General features: G+C 39.0%; 1 protein-coding gene across 1 annotated transcript in view; it reads right to left on the bottom strand.

The window, feature by feature from the left end:
• The window catches only part of AMMECR1 (AMMECR nuclear protein 1), a 102,506-nt gene extending 82,183 nt beyond the window's left edge, over positions 1 to 20,323 (bottom strand). Inside the window, exon 1 of the mRNA XM_058536506.1 lies at positions 19,795 to 20,323. Coding sequence (XP_058392489.1) covers positions 19,795 to 20,267 — 473 coding nt within the window. The 5' untranslated portion in view covers positions 20,268 to 20,323. The remainder of the gene's footprint in view (positions 1 to 19,794) is intronic.
• Positions 20,324 to 20,700: the final 377 nt, after the last annotated feature.

Below are 20,700 nucleotides of genomic sequence, written 5' to 3' on the forward strand. Positions count from 1 at the left end.
AGAGATTTTTAACTGTCTTCAGTTCCTTGAGGGGTGTCATAAAATTCTTAAATATATTAATTTTAATATTGAAAATAAATATGTACCATTAAGCAATTTTAGGAGAGAGAAGGGATATGTTATAAAACCAATGCTTGAGTATTGCAGCTCTCACAGTGTTAGAAATCATACTAAGAAGAAACAGGCAAGGCTTAAATTCTCATTGGTATAGTTTTCTCATCTTAAAAACTGGAATAAAAACAAACTCTTAATTCATGAGAATGTTCTGAGAAATGATGATTATGAAGTTTTTTTCAGTATTTTATTAAAGTTTATCTAGAAAGAGCCCAAAATATTCTATACAGGCAATATGCTTGTACTGTTTACAGCATATGAAAGAAACTGTCAAATAAAACTTAACTTTGAAAATAATCTATAATCTCATTTCCAGAATCTAACCTGCATGCCAAAGCACTGAGATTTCTAGAGCTAACTAGCAATTCTTTACTCTACTTTGAGTCATTTTCCTAATGGCTGCCCTGGGAATTATAATTAACATCTTAATTTAAAAAAATCTTTTGATTAATACCAACCAATGTCAATAGTATACAAAATCTCTATTCCTTTATAGCTCTGTTCCTACCCCTCCTCCTTTAACCTATTACTGTCATTCAAATTACCTCTTTATATGTGATAAACCCATCAATAGCTTTATAATAATTTCTTTATGTAGCTATTTTTTAAATCAGATAGGAGAAGAAAAGAGTTACAAAGATACCTTTACATTGTCTTTTATATTTACCTATGTAGTCAGTTACCTTTACCAGTGCTCTTTATTTCTTCATGTACATTCAAGTTACTATCTAATGTCCTTTCATTTCAGCCTGAAGGATTCCCTTTAGTATTTCTTGTAGAGCAGATCTGTAGCAACAAATCCTCAGTTTTTGTTTATCTGGGAATGTTCTAATTTCTCCTTCGTTCATGAAGGATAGTTTTGCTAGATATAAGATCCTTTGTTGACAATCCATTTCTTTCAGCACTTTGAATATTTCACCCTACTGCCCTTCTGGCCTCCATGGTTTCTTATAAGAAATCAGCTGTTAATCTTATTGAGGATTCCCTTGTCTAGGATGAGTCCCTTCTCTCCTGCTGCTTTCAAGATTCTTTGTTTTTGTCTTTCAAAAATTTGTCTTTCAACAATTTTGTTTTTCAACAAAAAAAGACTATCATGTATCTAGGTTTGGATCCTTCTGAGTTTATCCTCCTTTGAGTTCATTGAGCTTCTTGGATGTTGTAGATTAATGTTTTCATCAAATTTGGTAAGTTTTCAGCCATTATTCCTTCAAATATTCTTTCTGCTCCCAGCCTTCTCCTTCTGGGACTCCTATTATATGTATGTTGGTACACCTGATGGTGTCCCACAGGTCTCTTAGGCTCTGCTCATTTTTCTTCATTCTTTTTGTTCCTCAGACAGTATAATCTCAATTAATCTATCTTCAAGTTTTCTGACTCTTAATTCTGCCAGCTCATATCTGCTGTTGAACTACTTTAGTAAATTTTTCATTTCAGTTACTGAAATTTTCAACTCCAGATTTTCCATTTGGTTCTTTTCAAAATAATTTCTATCTCTTTACTGATAGTCTTTATTTGGTGAGACATCCACGTACTTTCCTTTAATTCTTTAGACATGATTTCCTTCAAATATATTTATAATAGCTCATTTAAGGTTTTGTCTAGTAAGCACAACATCTGGGCTTCCTCAGGGACAGTTTCTATTGACTGCTAGTTTCCCTCTATATGTGCCATACTGTCCTGTTTGACTGCATTTTAATTTTTTATTGAAAACTGGACATTTTAAATATAATGTAGCAAGTTTGGAAATCAGATCCCTTCCCAAGGTTGGTGGTTGTTTGTTTGTTTGGTGACTTTCCTAGACTAATTCTGTAAAGTCTGTATTCCCTGTTGTGTGTGGCCACTTGAAGCCTCTGCTCAGTTAGGTTAGGGGTCAGCTAATTATTGGACAGAGATTTTCTAAAACATCTTGAACCAACGGATCTTTTACTTTTTGCCAAGGGACCCCGTACGTGTGTTGGGGCATGCCTTCAATGCTCCAGCAGTTTACAACTCTGCCTTAGCCTTCATTTCCTGTTTCTGCAAGTTCTCAAGGTCAGCCAGAGGGGAACAAATAGGACCTCCTCAGGTCTTTCCTGGGCATGTGCACAGCCCTGCACATGTGTATGGCCTTCTAGATACCCAGGAATATCTTGGAGCTTTTTAAAGCCCCTTAGCTCAACCCCAGATCCTCCTTTTAAGTTTTTTGGCCAGCCTCTTATTTGCCCCTCCTGGTATCACTACCTCAGGCAGATGCAGTGTTAAACAATTGCCCCTGATTGTTTTCAACAAATGTCCTAAGGATAAAACTTTTCCATTGAGCTAACATGAGTCAGGTCAAATAAAGACAAGCTTTGTGAATGGGGCCTTTCTAGGGAGCCACCAGGCAGGTCAAATAGTGACAATTCTCTGGGGATAAGAATATTTGGGGCACTTGACCCCTCCAGTGGCTGCTGGTTCTCATAGCTACTGTGGTTGCAAGGCTGCTGGTTTCCTTGTGGAAGTGGCCAAAGCAAGACAGGATTAGGGCAAGTTAAAGCACAACAAAGCATACTGTTCTTACTGAAAATCAGCTGTTTTTAATATATAAATGCTCCTCAGGTTGTTGGAAGAATTTGATTAATTTCCAGAATTCTGAAAAAGTTGGTTTTGAAAATTTTTCCCAGTGTTCATGTTGCTTTTATAGAGGGGTAGATTTTCTGAGGTCCTCACTCCAATATTCTGGAAATCCCCTTTCCTTGAGTTTGAAAATCATTCTGGAATTGGTGTCTTCTAAAAAGACTCTTTCAGCTCTTAAAATGTCCCAGCACGGGGCCTGCCCAGTGGCGCAAACGGTTGGGTGAGCGCGCTCCACTGCGGAGGCCCGGGGTTCGCCAGTTCAGATCCCCGGCGTGCACTGACACACTGCTTGGCAAGCCATGCTGTGGCGGCGTCCCATATAAATTGGAGGAAGATGAGCACGGATGTTAGCCCAGGGCCAGTCTTCCTCAGCAAAAAAAAAAAAAAAAGGAGGATTGGCAGATGTTAGCACAGGGCTGATCTCCTTGCAAAAAAAAAAAAATGTCCCAGCAAAATATGTGGGATCCCTGGTGATATCTACACATAAATTGGTAGGTTAAAGTACTCATGAACATCTATAAAATTAGAAGAGAGAAAATATGATCAACCTAGGTTTACATTCCATTTTACTTTTGGTGACTGGAAGGAAACAAATGTGTTTTTTCATAACAAAAGCATTTATTATTATCAACATTTGTCTGCATTTCAAATATTTTTTAAATATTGCTTCTTTTTAAAGATTCACCTATTTTAATTTTAAATAAAATAACATGAGTGACTATGACTTATCTGAGTCACGGTGGGACTGAAGGCATAGCATCTAGTTCAATGCCTAGAGTTATAACAGATGAAAAGTTACTAAGCAAAGGTCTCAATGTATTTCTTAGATGAAATGAGGAAGATTGTGATTATAACCTCCAAGTCTTGACTTTTATAAAGAATCAAACATTTTAGAAACTCATTTTAATAGAACATTTACTATTTTATCACACACAATTGATCATTCATTATAGTGTTGCCAAACCAAATTACAAGTTATGAAAAAATTTGACAACAATGGTAGCATTATCCTAATACTAAATTAGGAGATGTCAAACATATTATAAGTGGTTCTTCATTTGGAGAGTTCTGGAGGTCCTGAATGAGTTTAGTTGCAGGTATGATATGAAAACAATCTGCTTATACCTTTGTGTGTATATTATGAGAGAGAGATGGGGGGATGGGGGGGCGGGGCAGGGAGATAATGAGAATACATAATGCTTTTCATATAACTGCCCTGCCCCTCTGAAAGTAGCATCGAGAATTCTACATGAGACTCTGGGTTTGCGGGTCATGCTGCAGGGCATAGAGTCATGTTGTAGGAAGAAAAATGTTGAGAATCACTGACTTTATGTTTAAAAACACTATAAGAGTGGTTACAAAGTCATTAAGATCTTTTCTGGGAAAACCAATTTAAATTGAGCAGATCCTTAATATAGAGGAAATCACTCATAAAAATCAACAATAGTAGTCTCAGTGATATTTATGATGCTATCATTCATTCAGAGTTTCACTGTTCTATTCCATATGTATTTTTAAAAATCAGCATGAACATACAATAAAGGTTTATAACATGGTAAGTTTTCACTACTATGTATCTTTAGAATTCATGGACTTAAAATCTGCAATTTCAGGAATATATGAGCAACCACTAAAGTCTGTGATTAAATAACTCTTCATTTTGCTAAGACTTTAATTTGAAGAATTTGAATCTTGTGTACTTTAGGGGTAATGTGTATGAATGAGTTGCTAAGTTAGTAAGTCTACCCTATCATCTGACTGTGTGTGGATGTTTTCTTTGCATTGTAAACTACGCAATAACTCAGGAAGTGATAAAAAATTTGTTTTTGGAAAAAATGGACCCTGAAATAAAGCAACATTCTACTGCTGCTGATTCATATAAGGAAATGGTTTGAGAGTCATAAAGCAGTGTTGGTTTTTAGCCAGAAGATATTAATTTTGGATAAGTTAAAGACTAATGTGTTGAATTCAGCTTTGACTCAGATCTATGACATAAACAAGTCTGCCATAAATGATTTTATGAGGGAAATTACATGCTAAAATATTATTTGTGCTTTCAGGATAATTTATAATCCCTTGGGTCGGGCTTCTTCAAATCTGTTTTTCTTCATCTAAATTATATTAATGTGAGAACAGACACATCAAGAATTTCCATAAAAACAAATAAAGGTATTCCTTTTGTTCAGCAAATGTATGATATTCAGTGTGTTTGTTGACACCCTAAAATCCATTCTTAGGCAATAGATTAAAAACTCCTAACTGTAGAAATATTAGCAAAGAAAGCAACATTTATCTAAACATATGGGAACCTATAGTTTAAAACAAAACAGTAGAAAAAAAATAAATAAATAGCATCAAATAGCCTTCCAAGCAATTCAATCTTCTACAGGAATGGAATCATAAGTAAAAGATAAGCAAGCGATTAAAGCCCATGCCATACCTCCTTAATAACAATAAACACATGTTCTAACCCTCCTGCGTACAGCTACATGTAGCCAGGTCAGTCCTCAAACAACAAACAATACCAAATAAATCCACAAAGATCTTATGGTGTCAGTTATACACATAGAGAAAAAGCTTACCACTTCCAGGTAAGGCACAGAAAGGAGCACAATGGAACACCTCACTTATTCTCTGCTTTAAAACCTCCCTAGGAAAACTTCTAGAAATCTTTGAGATCTAGCACTGCCTTGAATTCAAAATCAGTCCAGTTAAATAGTTTATACACTCCTTTAGATAGCTGAACTCATTGTCTGAAAAAAGTTGGAAGTCATAAATTTATAGCCTCTCTGCCCCTATCACTCCACCACTTCCCCAAATTGGAAAACTAGCAGGACCAGTAAATAACCTTCATAATGCAAAGTGGTAAAAACTGCTAGAATTTAAGTGGCAAAAATTCTATAATGCAGTTGCTACTAAGCCTTCAGATATTCAAGACTGCTGCTCTCAAAAATGACAAAGCTCCAGAGAGAAATTGTGTTGAAGAAGGGGAAGAGAAGAATCTTCCTAGATTTATACTTCAATTTTGGGTTGGGAGAGCTGGGAGTCAAAAATATGCAAAGAAATATAACAACAATTCTGAGAACAGGAAAGCATCCATGGCCCTGATGGGCTGGTGCAAATTATTTAAGTTAGTAAAGGGTTAATGAATGGTTATTATGGGACAGTGAATAATTATAACTCTTCATGAAAGTGAAAGAAAGCTTCAAGACTAAAATGCTCCTTTTCTGTAAAAACTGACCTGAATTTCGCTAGACTGAACTGAAATAAACACTGCAAAGGTTCTAAGAGCAGCCCAGTGGAGACAGGAACCAGGACCCTTTGGACCCACACCCATTTTTTTACTTTAAAATGGGATTTGCTTGTTCTTTTGCCACAGCCAAAACGGAAAACCACTGCCTTTTTTTCCTCGATTGTGCTCTACACTATGGAGGCCACTGCCTACTTACCATGCCTATTGTTTGAAGCTTATGAAAAATGAAATTGGCATCTAAACGGTTCAACCCTGTATAAACAAAATTACCTCTCCTTCCCCTGATGAGGGCATTTACCTCTGTTAATAAAGATTTTAAGCATATTGAGAGGGATCAGGGACCTTTGTGTGGTCTGTCCTAAGAACCATTGGATTATGTGGCCTTCTATCCTATTAAGGGGCAGGGGTCTATGATCACCTACAAAGGTTAAAATCCATGTCTGCTTCAAAAACTTTGATTCAAAAATATTTCTCTACCACTATTTTCTTTTAACATCTGGTATTTCTTCACCTCAAAGTAGTAATATATAATTCAAATTACAGGTTATTCATAATTAAAGGCTATGACATGAGGGAGAACTCATTTACTTATAAACATAAACTGACGATGACTACATGGAGAACACTGTTAATGCACATTGTGCTAGTGTTGTTTTTTATTTCCTGAGTATGCCAGCACAACGTTCATGCTTATGTGGCTAGAACATGTCAGAGATCAGTCTCATAGTCAGGATATAATTTCTTTATATTCTGAAGCATACTCTAGATAATAAAAGAAGACAGTTTCTAAAATAAAATAAAATAAAATTTTACAGTGATCACTGAAAAAGAATTTTTGGGTTCTAAACTTATTTCTTAATATAATTAAAGACAATTCACCAACACAAGACAGAATTTTGCTCTTTTTTTATTCAAAAGGTAATTACTGTTCAACATAAAAATATACTGTTCTGTTGTAATTCAGGAAACTTTTTAGAATTGTGTTTCTAAATAATACTATAAAACCTGTAAAGATTTTGCTTATATAGTTTGTATCTTACAGTTGTAGCATTTGTGAATAGGGCATGGTAAGAACCATAAGGGACACCCCCATTAGACTAATCTGTGTTTAAGCTAATTTAATAAATGACATCACTCAATAATTAGTACACAATCCTCCTAAAATTATTATAATTCCCAGTACCTACCTTATATGAGTTGCATTTGCAACATTCCAAGTAAAATTTCTTCATTAGTTTAGGGAGAAAAAAGTGGTTTAAAGCCATTTAATTCTATCTATAATAATTAGGGTAATTTATTTTTTTAATTACATAATCTTTGTAGCTAATCAATTTTCCCCACTTCATGTTTGAGACATCGAAGTTTAGAAGGAAAAAAACCACCGAACACAGAGGGCACTCAGGCAAAGGGAGATATAAGCAATGTTAATCTAACTGACTTATGCTGAATGTCTATTGATGAATGAAAGCACTTTGTCTACACAGCAGACTCCTGCTTATGTTATTTCCCAGTCTCTTGTCCAGGCTTCAGGATATTCATGACATTAAAGGAGCTGCTGAGGCATAATTAACTGGACAAAGGGGAATCTTTACCAAGAAAGAGGCAATTCACAGGCCATTAATAGTTTAAAATTGTCAACTGGCAGACCTTCGTTTCCCAACGCCTGAATTACAAGTCTCCTGACAGGTCCCCTTTCTTGCTAGCATTTCCCCCACTTCAATCTACCTTTGATTGGTACCCATTGACTACTGTACAATGCTCATTCTGACCTCTGAGTCTTTAAGTTGTTTCTCTGTCTAGAATGCTTTATCCATCTATGAAAGGTCTACCCAACTTGAATCCTACTTTGTCCATGATGCCCTCCTGTATAACCCCAAACCACATTAGTCTTTGTCCAAACTCCTACAGACATCATCGTCTCTATCACTCATTCAGCCATTAAATCATATATGACCTCATTATTTGTTTCATGAATCTTGTCTCCTCAATACGACTGCAAGCTTTTTAAGGGCAGGAAACATGACTTATGCCTATTTTATAGACCTCTCGCCCACACCCAAAAAGGAGCCTAGTACAGTGTTCTACCCACAACAGCTATATTACCTATTGAACTGAAATATTTTAACCATACTGTGAAGAGCAGTACTAGCTTAGAATAAGAGATAGGTTTAGATAATGCTGGCAAATAAATCTTGAAGCTTGAACAAATATTCATTTTAAAATGTCTATAAGCAAAGGGATAATCATGGTGGAAATTCTACTTTCTTCTTTAGAACTGCAAAGCCATCTCTAATTGGAATATGGTAGAAACTGCTCCAAAATCCAAATTAATGCATTACAATTTAGTGATAATATTTAAAATGCCAACACCTCTGCTAATGATAAAGAACCTCATACTGGTTGTATAGACAACAGGATAAATAAACAACTTTCAAGACTTGACCATATCTATTATTTTACAGATGCCATTACCACATTTAGATGTGAGCTTTTCATTCAAAACAAGTGTGTACACTATAGGAAGCAATTTCAAGACGTGCTTAACTAAACTTGTTTATATAAACACATATGGACTTAAAGGCTTTACTTATAATAATGTCCCATTAGGCAAGGTGTCTTCCAGTTATCCATCTCTCTAGAAAACACACTTCCTCAGAAATATCAGGTTCAACTGTCAAAACTATTGTTTTCTTTTAATGCCTTGGTCCTTCAACCTTTAAAAGTAGGTGAACAGGACAAAGATCCTACCTGTCAAAGATGTTTCCTTATATTATTATTAGCAAATTCATTAGAAAGCCCTAAAGAACAGAGGACAAGAATAACAACCTAAAAGGAATGCCAGAAAATGAAGTTCTTTTCAAATACAGGTAGTTTTGGTAATAAGTGTACTAATAAAGCAAATGATAAATGCCAGGTCAAATACTAACTGAAATGCCACTAGTTTGAAACATTTTTTAAAAAATGGTTATTTCTGACTAATGCCTTTAATCTAGTTTAATCATAATTTTCAATAAATTTAGAAAAATAAATACCTCAAAGCCTAAATTAGGCTCTCCTGTAAATAGGCTTTGTGCATCTCCAATACATTTATAAGATTTTTAAAAGATTCCCAAAATCCCTATGAAAAATTAGTTGCTTTAGGTAGAGCCACTATCGTGTACCTTTAAAAAAAAATAGGCTCAACATAGAGCTTATAGTTAACGGTACTGTATTGTAAACTTAAAAAAATTTGTTAAGAGGGTAGATCTCATGTTAGGTGTTTTTTACCACAATAAAAATTAATTAATTAGGGGCTGGCCCAGTGGTGTAGTGGTTAAGTGCACATGCTCCGCTTTGGCGGCCCAGGGTTCACAGGTTCGGATCCCTGGCACGCACCGACACTTGGCAAGCCATGCTGTGGTGGCATCCCATATAAAGTTGAGGAAGATGGGCACGGATGTTAGCCCAGGGCCAATCTTCCTCTGCAAAAAGAGGAGGATTGGCATCAGATGTTAGCTCAGGGCTAATCTTCCTAAAAGCAGCATACATCCATATGATTAAAGAGAAACTGAGTAACCAAAAACAGCTGACACTCCAGTTATCTGTGAGAATGTAATTTGCAAATTCGATTGACCATAGTAGGTCCTGTTAAGAGACACTGGAGACAAGGTAGAGAAGAGATGAGTATGCTCAACAGAATGCCTTCCTATGATTGTACTCTGCAATCAGAAATTATAGCTGGGTGTACCCTTTAATATTATTTGTTCCATAATCTTTGTTATGGAGAATAACTGTGAGCCAGCTATATAAAATAAACTTCATACACCTAAATAGAGGCTATTAATACCAAAATACACAGGCCTACAAATCAGATACGTCTGAATACCCGAAGATTTATAACTATGTTCATAGACAATTCAAGAAAAAAAAAGAAAGGATAATGACCAGAGAGTGGCTATATTTATTTGTTTTGGGTATACTTAAGCTACTTGTCCCACAGCTCCCAAACTTACCTAGAGGCCTCATTCTGAAGACACCATATGAATGGTTTTCAATATGGTCTCTTGGAAGTACTCAGGGGACCCATATGCAAGTCCTCTTATACTATTAAACTTCACGCTGTGCATCTGTTTCTGATAGGAATCTTTTTTTTTTAACAAGAGTGCCATGGCCATTGGTTCTAAAGGAGGGACATATAAGTTCGTTAATGTAAAATATGCCTCTTGGAGAAGTCCTACTCCAGACCAGGCACTCAGTCTCCTTTTTCTGCCCTGAATTCAAGCTTCACCCCACTTAACTACAACCTCATTTTTCTCCCTTCTTGATTCCCATATGCCGTCTATTCCTGCTTCCAGCCCTGTCTGACTCTCTTTCCCCACATAGCCAATGCTTTCAATGTGGAAGAGTGGATTGCTGCAAAACAACTTGCCAAACAGGGCAATGGTTAGAGGAGTTTGTGGAGTAAAATACACCACAAACCACATATCACCTCATTAGTGTCAGAGAAATAGAAGCAGTATCATTCCCATTTGTTCTTGTGAGGGTTTTTTGAACTGACAAGAATGTGGTATAGATGGATCCACAAACAGAAGAAAAAATTTTACCCACTGACTGCCCGGCACCTACCCCTAACATCAAACAGCTATTCCACAAAATCAAGTACCTGGCCAAGCTAGTGGCAAGTTTTCTGTTTTGTAATGCAAAAGAAGTATGGTGAGTTTTTGTTTGTTTGTTTTAATCATGGGGAAATCCATGAAATGTATTGAGAGCAATACTCTAACATGGAAAACAGGCCAGAAGACTTCATGTGATTCTTCTTTAGTGAACAAATTACCAACACCATCTTCCACTTACCATATTAAAAAAAGGATGTAACAAAGCACCCATCATCTAAACACTTACCTCACCGTTGTTCAAAATCAGGATACAAAGGGTATTTGTCTTACTACAATGAGATATGTCCTGAGGTCCAAGTTTTACCAGCTATATAACTTATTTGCACCCCAAACCACCTATATATAATTGTGTGGCTGTTAGGCTACATAAGCAATAATAATGTCACAGAGAAGAAGCACACTAATGTAACTAGCACATGAGCATTTCTCTGAGGCAGACACAGTGCTGTGGGACCTCTAGGCTGACAGTACCAAAACCAATTTTTCATAGATTCCATTCTATGAGAATGACTCAAAGATCCACTAATGCCTGAAGCAAAGCAGAGAATCTGCTGTTACCACCTTGCAGCCATCCAAGATCTCAGTATAGATATATTACTAGAATTGTGCGTCATATGCTTACAGAAAGTATACGGAATGGCAAGGCAAGCTATATAGGCTGTTAAGTCAATCTCACTACTTTCCATTACTAGAGAGCTGGTCAGCATCTTCTGGCAGGATATTGCATAATACAGTCAACTGTGCTCTCCCAGCATTGCATGTGGCTTTGGGTCACAGTGTGGATTATCTGTAAAATGAAACAGATAGGGAAAAGGCAAGAATCATCAAGACTATCACAGACCTTATTTTAAAAACTAATATTAGTAGGCCTGGACTCAAGCAGAACTTTTCACATTTGCCCATCCACTGAAGATCACAAAGATCATAAAGCAATATAGCTGATCCTGTCCATGGATAACATCCATCCTTCACTGTTGAGCAAAGCTGCAAAAACAGCTCCAGCTTGATTCTTTACTTTCTAAGCTTGAGGACATAGGACCTAGAATCTACTACCAGACAGTACTTCCAGTCCTCCAGAAATTTCCTTTAATCCAAGGTCTGAAACTACAAGTTCTTGAGATGGTCCTCCACAAGGCTCTATTTTGCTGAAGGTTCTGCTCTGAAATACACATAAGGAAATATAAGAATTGCTGACTGCTTTACAAATTGATAAGCCTGAAGACTGAAAAAATGTATAAACCTACATTATGGAAACCCAACATTCTGTCAGGTATTTTTACTAGCAATACAGAGCTGAAAATTATCACTGAGTTCTATGCATCTGAGCAGTTCAAAGTCACAATGTGGTGGGTTGGGGGGCTGCTGGAGAGATCACAAGAGACCGACCAAATCATCACAATAGCTCTGTCACTGCTCTGTGGTTCTGCTAATTAAAAAAGAAATGACATCTGATAACTGTCAATACTTGAAATACACATATTAAGAAATCTGATTTCACCTGACCAACTACAGTTATGCGTTGCTTAACAACGGGGATATGTTCTGAGAAATGCGTCGTTAGGTGATTTAGTCACTGTGTGATCATAGTGTGTACTTACGCAAACCTAGATGGTACAGCCTATTACACACCTAGGCTATATGGTACTAATCTTATGGGACCACCATCATATACGCAGTCCCTCATTGACGGAAACGTCATTATGCGGCACATGACTGCATTTGTTTCTTCCCATCCCTGCCCCATGTTTTTTAGTGGCACCACCATCCTCTGGGTTCTTCAGGCTTATAAATTCTGAATTATGTTCAAAGCCTCTTTCCCTTTCACATCCCCCAGCAATGGGAATTTGGAAGATATTTTTTTCTACAATGCCTCTTTACTCCATGCAATCACCTAATTTCAGGTCCTCATCCAAAAGCTATCTCAGCTATCTTTATACTTGATCCAAATTCTATAAACCAACATGTCTTCTCCTTTCTCTCAAATTAGATATAGTTAGGAATAGGTGAAGAGGGAGAGGTTCTTACACTTGTGATCAAATTTCATAGCCATTCCAACAGAGCTGTTGAAAAAACTTTTCCTGAGTACAAGAATAGCTAGTCACAGAGCCAAGAAAAGAAGAGGCAATGATGGAAGCCAAAAAACAGGTGAGCTGCAATCTTTCCACTCCTACACAAAACCTGGCCCCGGAGTGCGAGTCCCTGCATATACTGATAACTTCTTCCACTTCTTGATTTTGCAACCTTCCTACGTTTACAAACTCTGCCCCTGGGGTGGCTTCCCCACTTTTCCAACGCCAGTTTTCCTACTGCCCTCATAACCTTAAGTCTAGCTGGTCTCCTCTACCTTGAGATGCTTCTCCTTCCAATTCATCTTACATTCTAGAGGACTCTCCAGCAAATACTGTTCTCTTCTTAATACAAGAAACTATAATCAGATCCAGTATCTCTTATCCAGCCTTCCCAGAGGTTTCCCAGGACCAAAGTCTACTTTTAATTGCCTTGAAGCGTTATGATCTTAGAGACCAGAGCAAGGGGAGTGGTATGGAGAATGTTGAGAGTGCAAGTTGCTGACTATAGACAGCTGCTGGGAATCCCCAAGTACTGTGGCAAGGGGTGTGGTGGTGACAGCAACCGGTTTGAGAACAACCAAGTAAGACTTCAAGATCTACTGGTCATACAAACTCTTCACCAATAACCTCTGTACCACTGCCATTTTAAAACTTGGCTCAAAAGTTATCCACTCCCAAAAGCCTTCTTCCTGACCAATCCTTTATTCCATGTCATTACATGAAAAATATTGTACATAAGCATGGTATCTAATTCATCTACGATCATGTATATATTGCTTTGTAAGCATTTTAAGTGACTTTGATATTTGTATCATATCTTTAACAAGACTGTAAGCTCTGTGAGGATAGAACTCTGGTTTCCGACCATAGAACTCAGCATAATGTATATGCTAAAAAAAATAAGTTTTTTTTCCCAGTGACATATAATTTCCACTCAGCTATTCAACACTAACATTTTTAAGGTTGAGCAAGTTTGAAAGTATGATACATTAAGAGCTGTATAAAATACACCCACACTCGATAGAAAAGATGCCACTTATAGTTGGGCCAAACAAAAAATATGCTCCACTCAACCAACTATACTATTACACCATACTTCTTCCTTTGGGCTCTTTTCTTTTTACTACATAAGCTTGTGGCTCGTTTTTGCTCTTAGCAACACTGTAACTCCAGAAGCTCAACTCTAAATAAGTTTACTGTTGGGAATCTACTCTTCCCACCTACACAACCACCAGCTTCCCACACTGTCTCCAGTGTCCTGTGAGCAACTGCCCAATTACTGATTGTGGAAAGACAGCTTAGACATTGAACGTCCATTCTTGGCAGCTCCTGGCTTTTACTGCTGGTCCTCACTTACTTAGCTTAATTGATTCAGAACAGTATCAAAAAGAGACATTATTACACAAGTTCGAAAAAAAGGACTATTTAAGAAAATTTAAATGTAAAAGCCCTGGTCATTGTGCTGCTTTAAAACAGGCAAGCATGTGTGACATGGAGAGAACAGAATAACGCCTATTGAAATAGGGAACTTTTGACTAATCTAATTGCACAAGTTTTAGTGTTTCACACATATGCATTCTCAAAAAGTAAAATGATCTATAAATGGGAAGCACAACTGAGTTCAATATTATAATCCATTGCAGTAATGGGTTATAGTGTTTTAATACAAATACAATTTCAAAAAGTGTATAGTTTTTTAAAGACAACAATGTGAAAGTATGTTTCTGAGAAACACATTCTTAGGAAAAAACAACTCGTGCATGGGCTAACAGAGCATTTTTCACTTTCTCAGTATCGGTCTTTCTTCCCATTGGCTGAGCGATCCCAAGAGAGATTCCTTCTTGGTTGCCACCCACTAACTGGGATCTGAACACAGCACAAACACAATTCATAAGTGAGAAAAATTATGAGCTAGATTATGACTCCCTTGTGCCATATGGGGGAGAAGGTAAAATAAGCATCAAGTTTTTCTTTTTACCTAAATATACCTTGCCCTACATACACCTTTATGCATGGATATAAAAATAATTTTGTAATTTATATTTCTACATCCTTCCACTTCAGTCACTGATGGTTTTTACAGCATAAATGACAATTGGGGGTGTCCCTGCTTTCTTTTCTATCAGTAAGATAGGACACCAAATTGCCTTCCAATGGAAATCAACATTGTTGAAAAACAACCCACAATACCTTGAAAAATGCTCAACAATTTTTCAGACAATTTTTTTAAAGAAAAACTATACATTATGACCATTACGCTAGCATGGATAAGGAAATCTTTAAAGGCCTAGTAGGATCATCTGCAATAGACAGATACACCTTCCGGCTATTCTGGTCAACCTTCATCAAAAAAGACATAATAGAAATATAATAGCTTGCATTTAAAATCCTTGCTGATTTAATATCCCTTTGATCTGAGCTGCATTATCAAATCATCTTTTTTACTAACGCATGATAGGATTGTTACTGTTCTGGCGAAACCAAGTGCCTACTTCACCTCCCTAAAACAACCCAATTCCTCCCAAGTACACTGAAAAACAGTAATTTGACTGCTGTGACAAGACAAGAAAGAGTTAACTGTTAAAACATCTGATCGGAGTCTCTCAAAATCTGCATGTGCAGGGGTAGATTTTTTTTAATATATTTTATTCATTGCAATGGAAAACCATACGTATTGATGTTTAATAGTAAAGTATCTCATGTGCTGTGGTCTATACAAAATGTAGTACTGTATTAACTTCAAAGGTGGTAAGAAGATTAAAACAAAAAGTTCATTGGACATGACACGCAACATAGCATTCAAGATACAAGACTGAACAATCCCAGTGCCTTAGCAGGATCCTTTTATATTTCTTTGTTAATGAGGGAAATTCTTAAAATGCAATCCAGCAAGCGTAAGTGTAAGTAAAAGCTTTTAAAATCTTATCACATGTTATTTAGTGAGCTAATCATCAAAGCATTTTTTGTGGGAACAGAAGGGGGCTTTACTTATTAAAATCAATACAATTCACTTTAAGGTATCATATTTGTGCTGTTTTTAACTCCTCAAATGTGCCCCTCACATTTAACAATTCCTGAAAAAAAGACCTAAAATCATATCACAGGTTTCCAAGAGTCGTCTTCCGCCCCACCTCGGACTGAAACCATCCCAAGAACCTCGGACTCTTATTATGATCTTGGCAGCATTCAATCTCCCTGGTGCTAAGTTAGAAAGAACGTGTAAAGAATAGTGACATGGAAGCAGGAAGTGTTATACTGGAAACTGGCAGTGAAAACTGCCATTCCCTTCCAGTCACTCAAGTACTTTATTTAGGTCCTCACTACTCTCTAACTCAGTGGGTCTCAACGCATGGTCCTGGGAACTGCAGCAGCATTAGCATCACCAGGGAACTTGTTAGAAATGCAAATTCACGGCCCCACCCCAGACCGACTGAATCAGTAACTCTGGGAATGGGGCCCAGCAATTTGTGTTTTAACAAGCACTACAGGAGATTATGGCGTACTCTAAAGTTCGAGAACCACTCCTCCTCTAACTTTAATGTGTAGAAGAATCACCTGGGGAGCTTGTTAAAATGTAGATTCTAATTCAGCAGGTCTGAGGTGGGGCCTGAGAGCCGACATTTCGAAAAAGTTCCCAGGTGATGTCTTCTGCAGACCACACTGCAAGTGTTTCCCAAATCAGCTGTTTACCAAAAGGACCCAAAATACGGGTTCCCAGGCACCACCCCAGACCAAATTAATCCGAATGTCAGGAGAAAGGCCTAGTCAAATACAACCAATGGTTCGCCACCTCAGCTGCACATTAAAATCATCTGGGGAGCTTTTAATAATCATGATGCCCAGGCCCCATCCAAGAGTAATTAAATCAGAATCTCTAGGGTTGGGACCCAGGCATCCATATTGTTAATAATTCCCCAGTGATTCGAATGTGCAGCCAAGGTCGAGAATGACTGCCCTGGAGTCTAACCGGCTCAACACTTGGCACAATGGATCCATTTATAGTAGCAAATGGGTTCCTATAACATGGCCATCTGGGTTCCCACATATAAATCCAAGAGCTCTGACTTTGAATAGTAAAATGCACCTGAAGTCATGTTTTTATCATGTCTTGAACCTTATTTCTGTGGGCAAATGTGCCTGTACAACCAAGACCAAGGATTTAGTAATGTGTTCCTAACTTTTAACACAAATGTTACCTGCCTTCCACTAAACAAGTTCCCACCTTCCTCCCAAGCTCTAGCTACGACTACCTCTCTGTGATGAGGTAGGCACTCCAATAAACAGCAGCAACAGTAAAGAATTTGTATCCATACAGCCTGTTCATATTTTGACACCTCCCCCAAAATCTGAAACAGACAGATCACTGGAAATTTCTAATAACCTTTCAGAGTGGAAGGGTAACTGATGAAGCTAGAACTTCTAAACCTATAAAAGGCAGATTGTACCAGTTACAGGCGTTTTGACAGAAATGTCCTGGGAAGGAATGAAAACAGTCTGCTTTTACACATGAGAATCTGAAATTGTCAAAAGGACATCTTCTGGTGGACAGAGACAGGACGTGAAACATCACTGCTCATGACACCATAGTAATAACTCTGAGGGGGAAAAAACCAATATGTCTATTTATGTCTCAAGGCCCTCAGCACAAAGCCACACTAATAAGTACACAATGCTATTAAATATGTAAATCAGAAAGAAAATGTGTGGTAGTTACTAAGGCACTGTCAAATGATCACAGTTATTTCACTCCCCGAATCAAACACTCCTTTTAAGAAAATTTCCTGAATTTTCCACAGTACATCTGAAAAAATGACTTTAAGATAAATGAAGATAAGATGCAGTCCTCTTTCCACTTAAATGAACTTTCATTCTCCCCTTGGTCATGTTCAGTGTCTCTCGTAAATTAGTTGCTTTGTAGAACACATGACACATTCAAGGCCTGCTAAATGATAGTAGTAATTATTCTTCCACCATCGCTTTAACATAGCCACAGTGGTCAAAATTGTGTCTTATTTTGTCTGTTTAGTTCCATTGAAAAAAAATCCAGTGGATGGGGTATTAGAAGAGAAATAATACCTAAATATGTGTGCAAAGTAGCCACCATTAAACGACATTTTCAAAAGCATTTTCTGTATGAACTGGTCAAGCTCACCTTCCTTTTAAAATTCTTGTTATAGTCATTCAGTTAGCCCAAACTCACTTTAAAATGTGTGAAAATAGCACCTCCTGAAAGTGTGTTCTCATATGCTTTGGAGCAATGAAGCGTGAATAGTAAAACAGCCTTTGCCAAACTCATGTAACTAAACAGGAGTAAATTTTTGCAGTCCCACGACTCTGCAGAGCCAACCTATGTATCATCCCAGGACTGGCTTTAATACATCATAGACACCCAAGAGAAGCCAGAAAAGTCACAAATAAGTGACTCAAGCTAATAAATATTTCATAGATTTTTTTACATGGCAGTCTTTTCAAAATGAATTTTACTTCTTAACCAAAAAACCAATTGGCTAAGTAAAGGTGTGGGTTTAGGATTTAAGCTCCTAGCATTAAAACCATGAAACTTAAAAAGATATTTATTTGACAAAGTGTCAGTCTAGATGCTCTTTCATGCATTTCTTATGAACCAATGCCCAAAGATGAACCAAGTCTGAAAGAAAATGCACAGACCACAGAAGAGTGGCAAAAATACAAAATTAGATACATTTAAAGTATCAAAGCCAAAGAAAACAAACAATGCAAATTTACAATTTCCACGACTCTTTATTGCAATTTCCACTTTACATATTAATTTAATATTTTTAGTCTAGGCAGAAGTGTTTATATTTATCCAGTAGTAGTCTAATCCCCTAATCTCACAAAATGAAAAGAAGCAGTTTAAAAAGAACATCAATTCAGGTATTTATGATATGGGGACAAGGGGCTCTTGTCTTAGCTAGAAAAAGAGTTGATGCTTTTCAGTGTAAGTTTCACTGAAATTTTTCTCTATTATTTTTCTTATTGATGCTAAGTACTAATAGTAAAAACAATCGCCCTCTTTGTCATTCTGCCCTTCCTTGGGCTTTACATTCTGTCTAGCGTTTAACTCAAAAAGTCAGTTTACACTCAGTGTACACATAAAAAAAAAACACATGCCCCATCTCCCACACATCCAAATGGACAGGGATTAGAATTAACCTGGCTTTTAGCTGTAACAGTGGTATTTTAAACAATTTCAACCACACACTTGAAGGGTAAAATAATTAAAAGTACAAAACCAAAGGAAACCATAAAAATTCCTACACACTTACTGTTGGAATTGTTTATTTCTGAAATCATCAAGCCTAGCATAGATTTCTTAAAAATGAAATTGACACAAAAGCGAATGCACGCTTAATGTACAAACTGACAGTGGCTCTATGGGGACAGCTCTCTTTTGAATGAGCTATTACCCAGACGGTGGAATGAAAAAAAAAAAAAAAAAAGGTCTCACTCTTCAAACGTGAGAGAGCCGGTGGTGCGCTTCACTAGAAACACATTTTAATGGGTATGTTCGGATAAAAACAGGTAGTAAGGAAAAACTTGTTTTTAAAAAACCTCCCTCCCCAGGACACAAGGCAACCCAAAAGAAAAGATGGGTAACCTCATAAGCTCCGGAGCTAAGTTGTATCACTAGCAGAACAGAAGTTGGATAGTTGCTACTTTTCACCCTGCAATGGGATAGTAACGCTCCACGTGCAAGGTACCTGGGGCGGGAATAGTGGCGGGGCTTTCACATGGGCTAATGGAAACCAAAGCGAGGAGAGGTCAACACCTTGAGTAATCCAGATCTCCAGAACCGGAGAGGTGGGGACGCAGGGTGGCGAAGGAGAGAAGTGTCAAAACTCCTGGAAGTTATCGCAAAGAGAAAGTGAACACCTCTGGGAGCCAGTGAGCCATCTCTTCCAGCAGCACCCTGCTCCAAGTGTAGGGTGCTCGCCTGGGAGGGCAGAAAGCGCGGGGTGCCCTGACTTAGGTCGAGCGGCACCGGGGACCGGGCAGCCGCCGGCGGGGAGGCGGACTCGTACTTTGCCTCAACTCTGAGCCCCATCCCGAGCGCAAGGGAGAGGGCGGCGGAGGGCACGGTACTCACTAGGGCTCGTTGGTGAACCGGGGGGTCCGGGGCTGCTGGTATCCGTACAGGTGACAGTAGAGCACATCGAAGCAAAAGCAGCACATCTCCGCTGACACCACCATCTTCCGGGAGCCGGGCGATGAGGACGAGGCGGCGGACGAAGAGGAGGGCGAGGAAGAGGTGGCGGCGGCCGGGGTAGAAAGTAGGGTCCCCACTCCGCAGCTCGGAGGTGGCGACAGGGAAATCCCCCCGCCGCCGCCGCCGCAGCCCTGGGGGGGAGAGAGGGTACAGCCGCTGCCGCTACCTCCTCCGGCTAGACCTCCCAGCCCGTTGAGCCGCGTACCGGCGCCTCCTAGTCCCAGCTCCCCAGCTCGGCACTGGCTCTCTCCGCTGCAGTGGGAGGAGGAGGAGGCGCCACCACCGCCACCCGAGCCAGAGGGGGGCGAACTGGACAGTTTCTGCTTCTTCACCCCGCAGCAACCCGCCGCCATCTTGTAACAGTCTCCCCCACGCAGCGCTTCCGACCCATAAGTGAGGCGAGCTGGCGGCGGGGGCGAGCACGCTGCGGCCCCGGCCGCCGGGGGCGCGCCAGGGGCTCCCGGGGCGCGCGCGCGCGCCGCTCCCGGGCCCGGAGGCCCGGCCACGCGGCTGCCCCACGCGCGCCCCCGTCTCGGCGCGCGCCCCGCGCTTTCACGACTCGGCACCTCGCGCCTGTCCCGCCGGACTCGCGCCTCCTCTGAGCCGCAGCCTCAAGTCCTGCGGCCCGCAGAGGATGCAAGACGGGAAGCCCAGTAGAAAGGAAGGAGAAGGAAAGGAGAACGAGAAAGCAGAGTGGGAGCGAAGGGAGGAGGTTGGACACCCCGGGGAGGAAGGAGGGGAACTAGTTGGGGGGGAGAAGGGAGGAAAGGAAGAAAGTCCAAAGTA

The sequence above is a fragment of the Diceros bicornis genome, chromosome X (genome assembly GCF_020826845.1).
Source record: "Diceros bicornis minor isolate mBicDic1 chromosome X, mDicBic1.mat.cur, whole genome shotgun sequence".
NCBI lineage: Eukaryota > Metazoa > Chordata > Mammalia > Perissodactyla > Rhinocerotidae > Diceros > Diceros bicornis.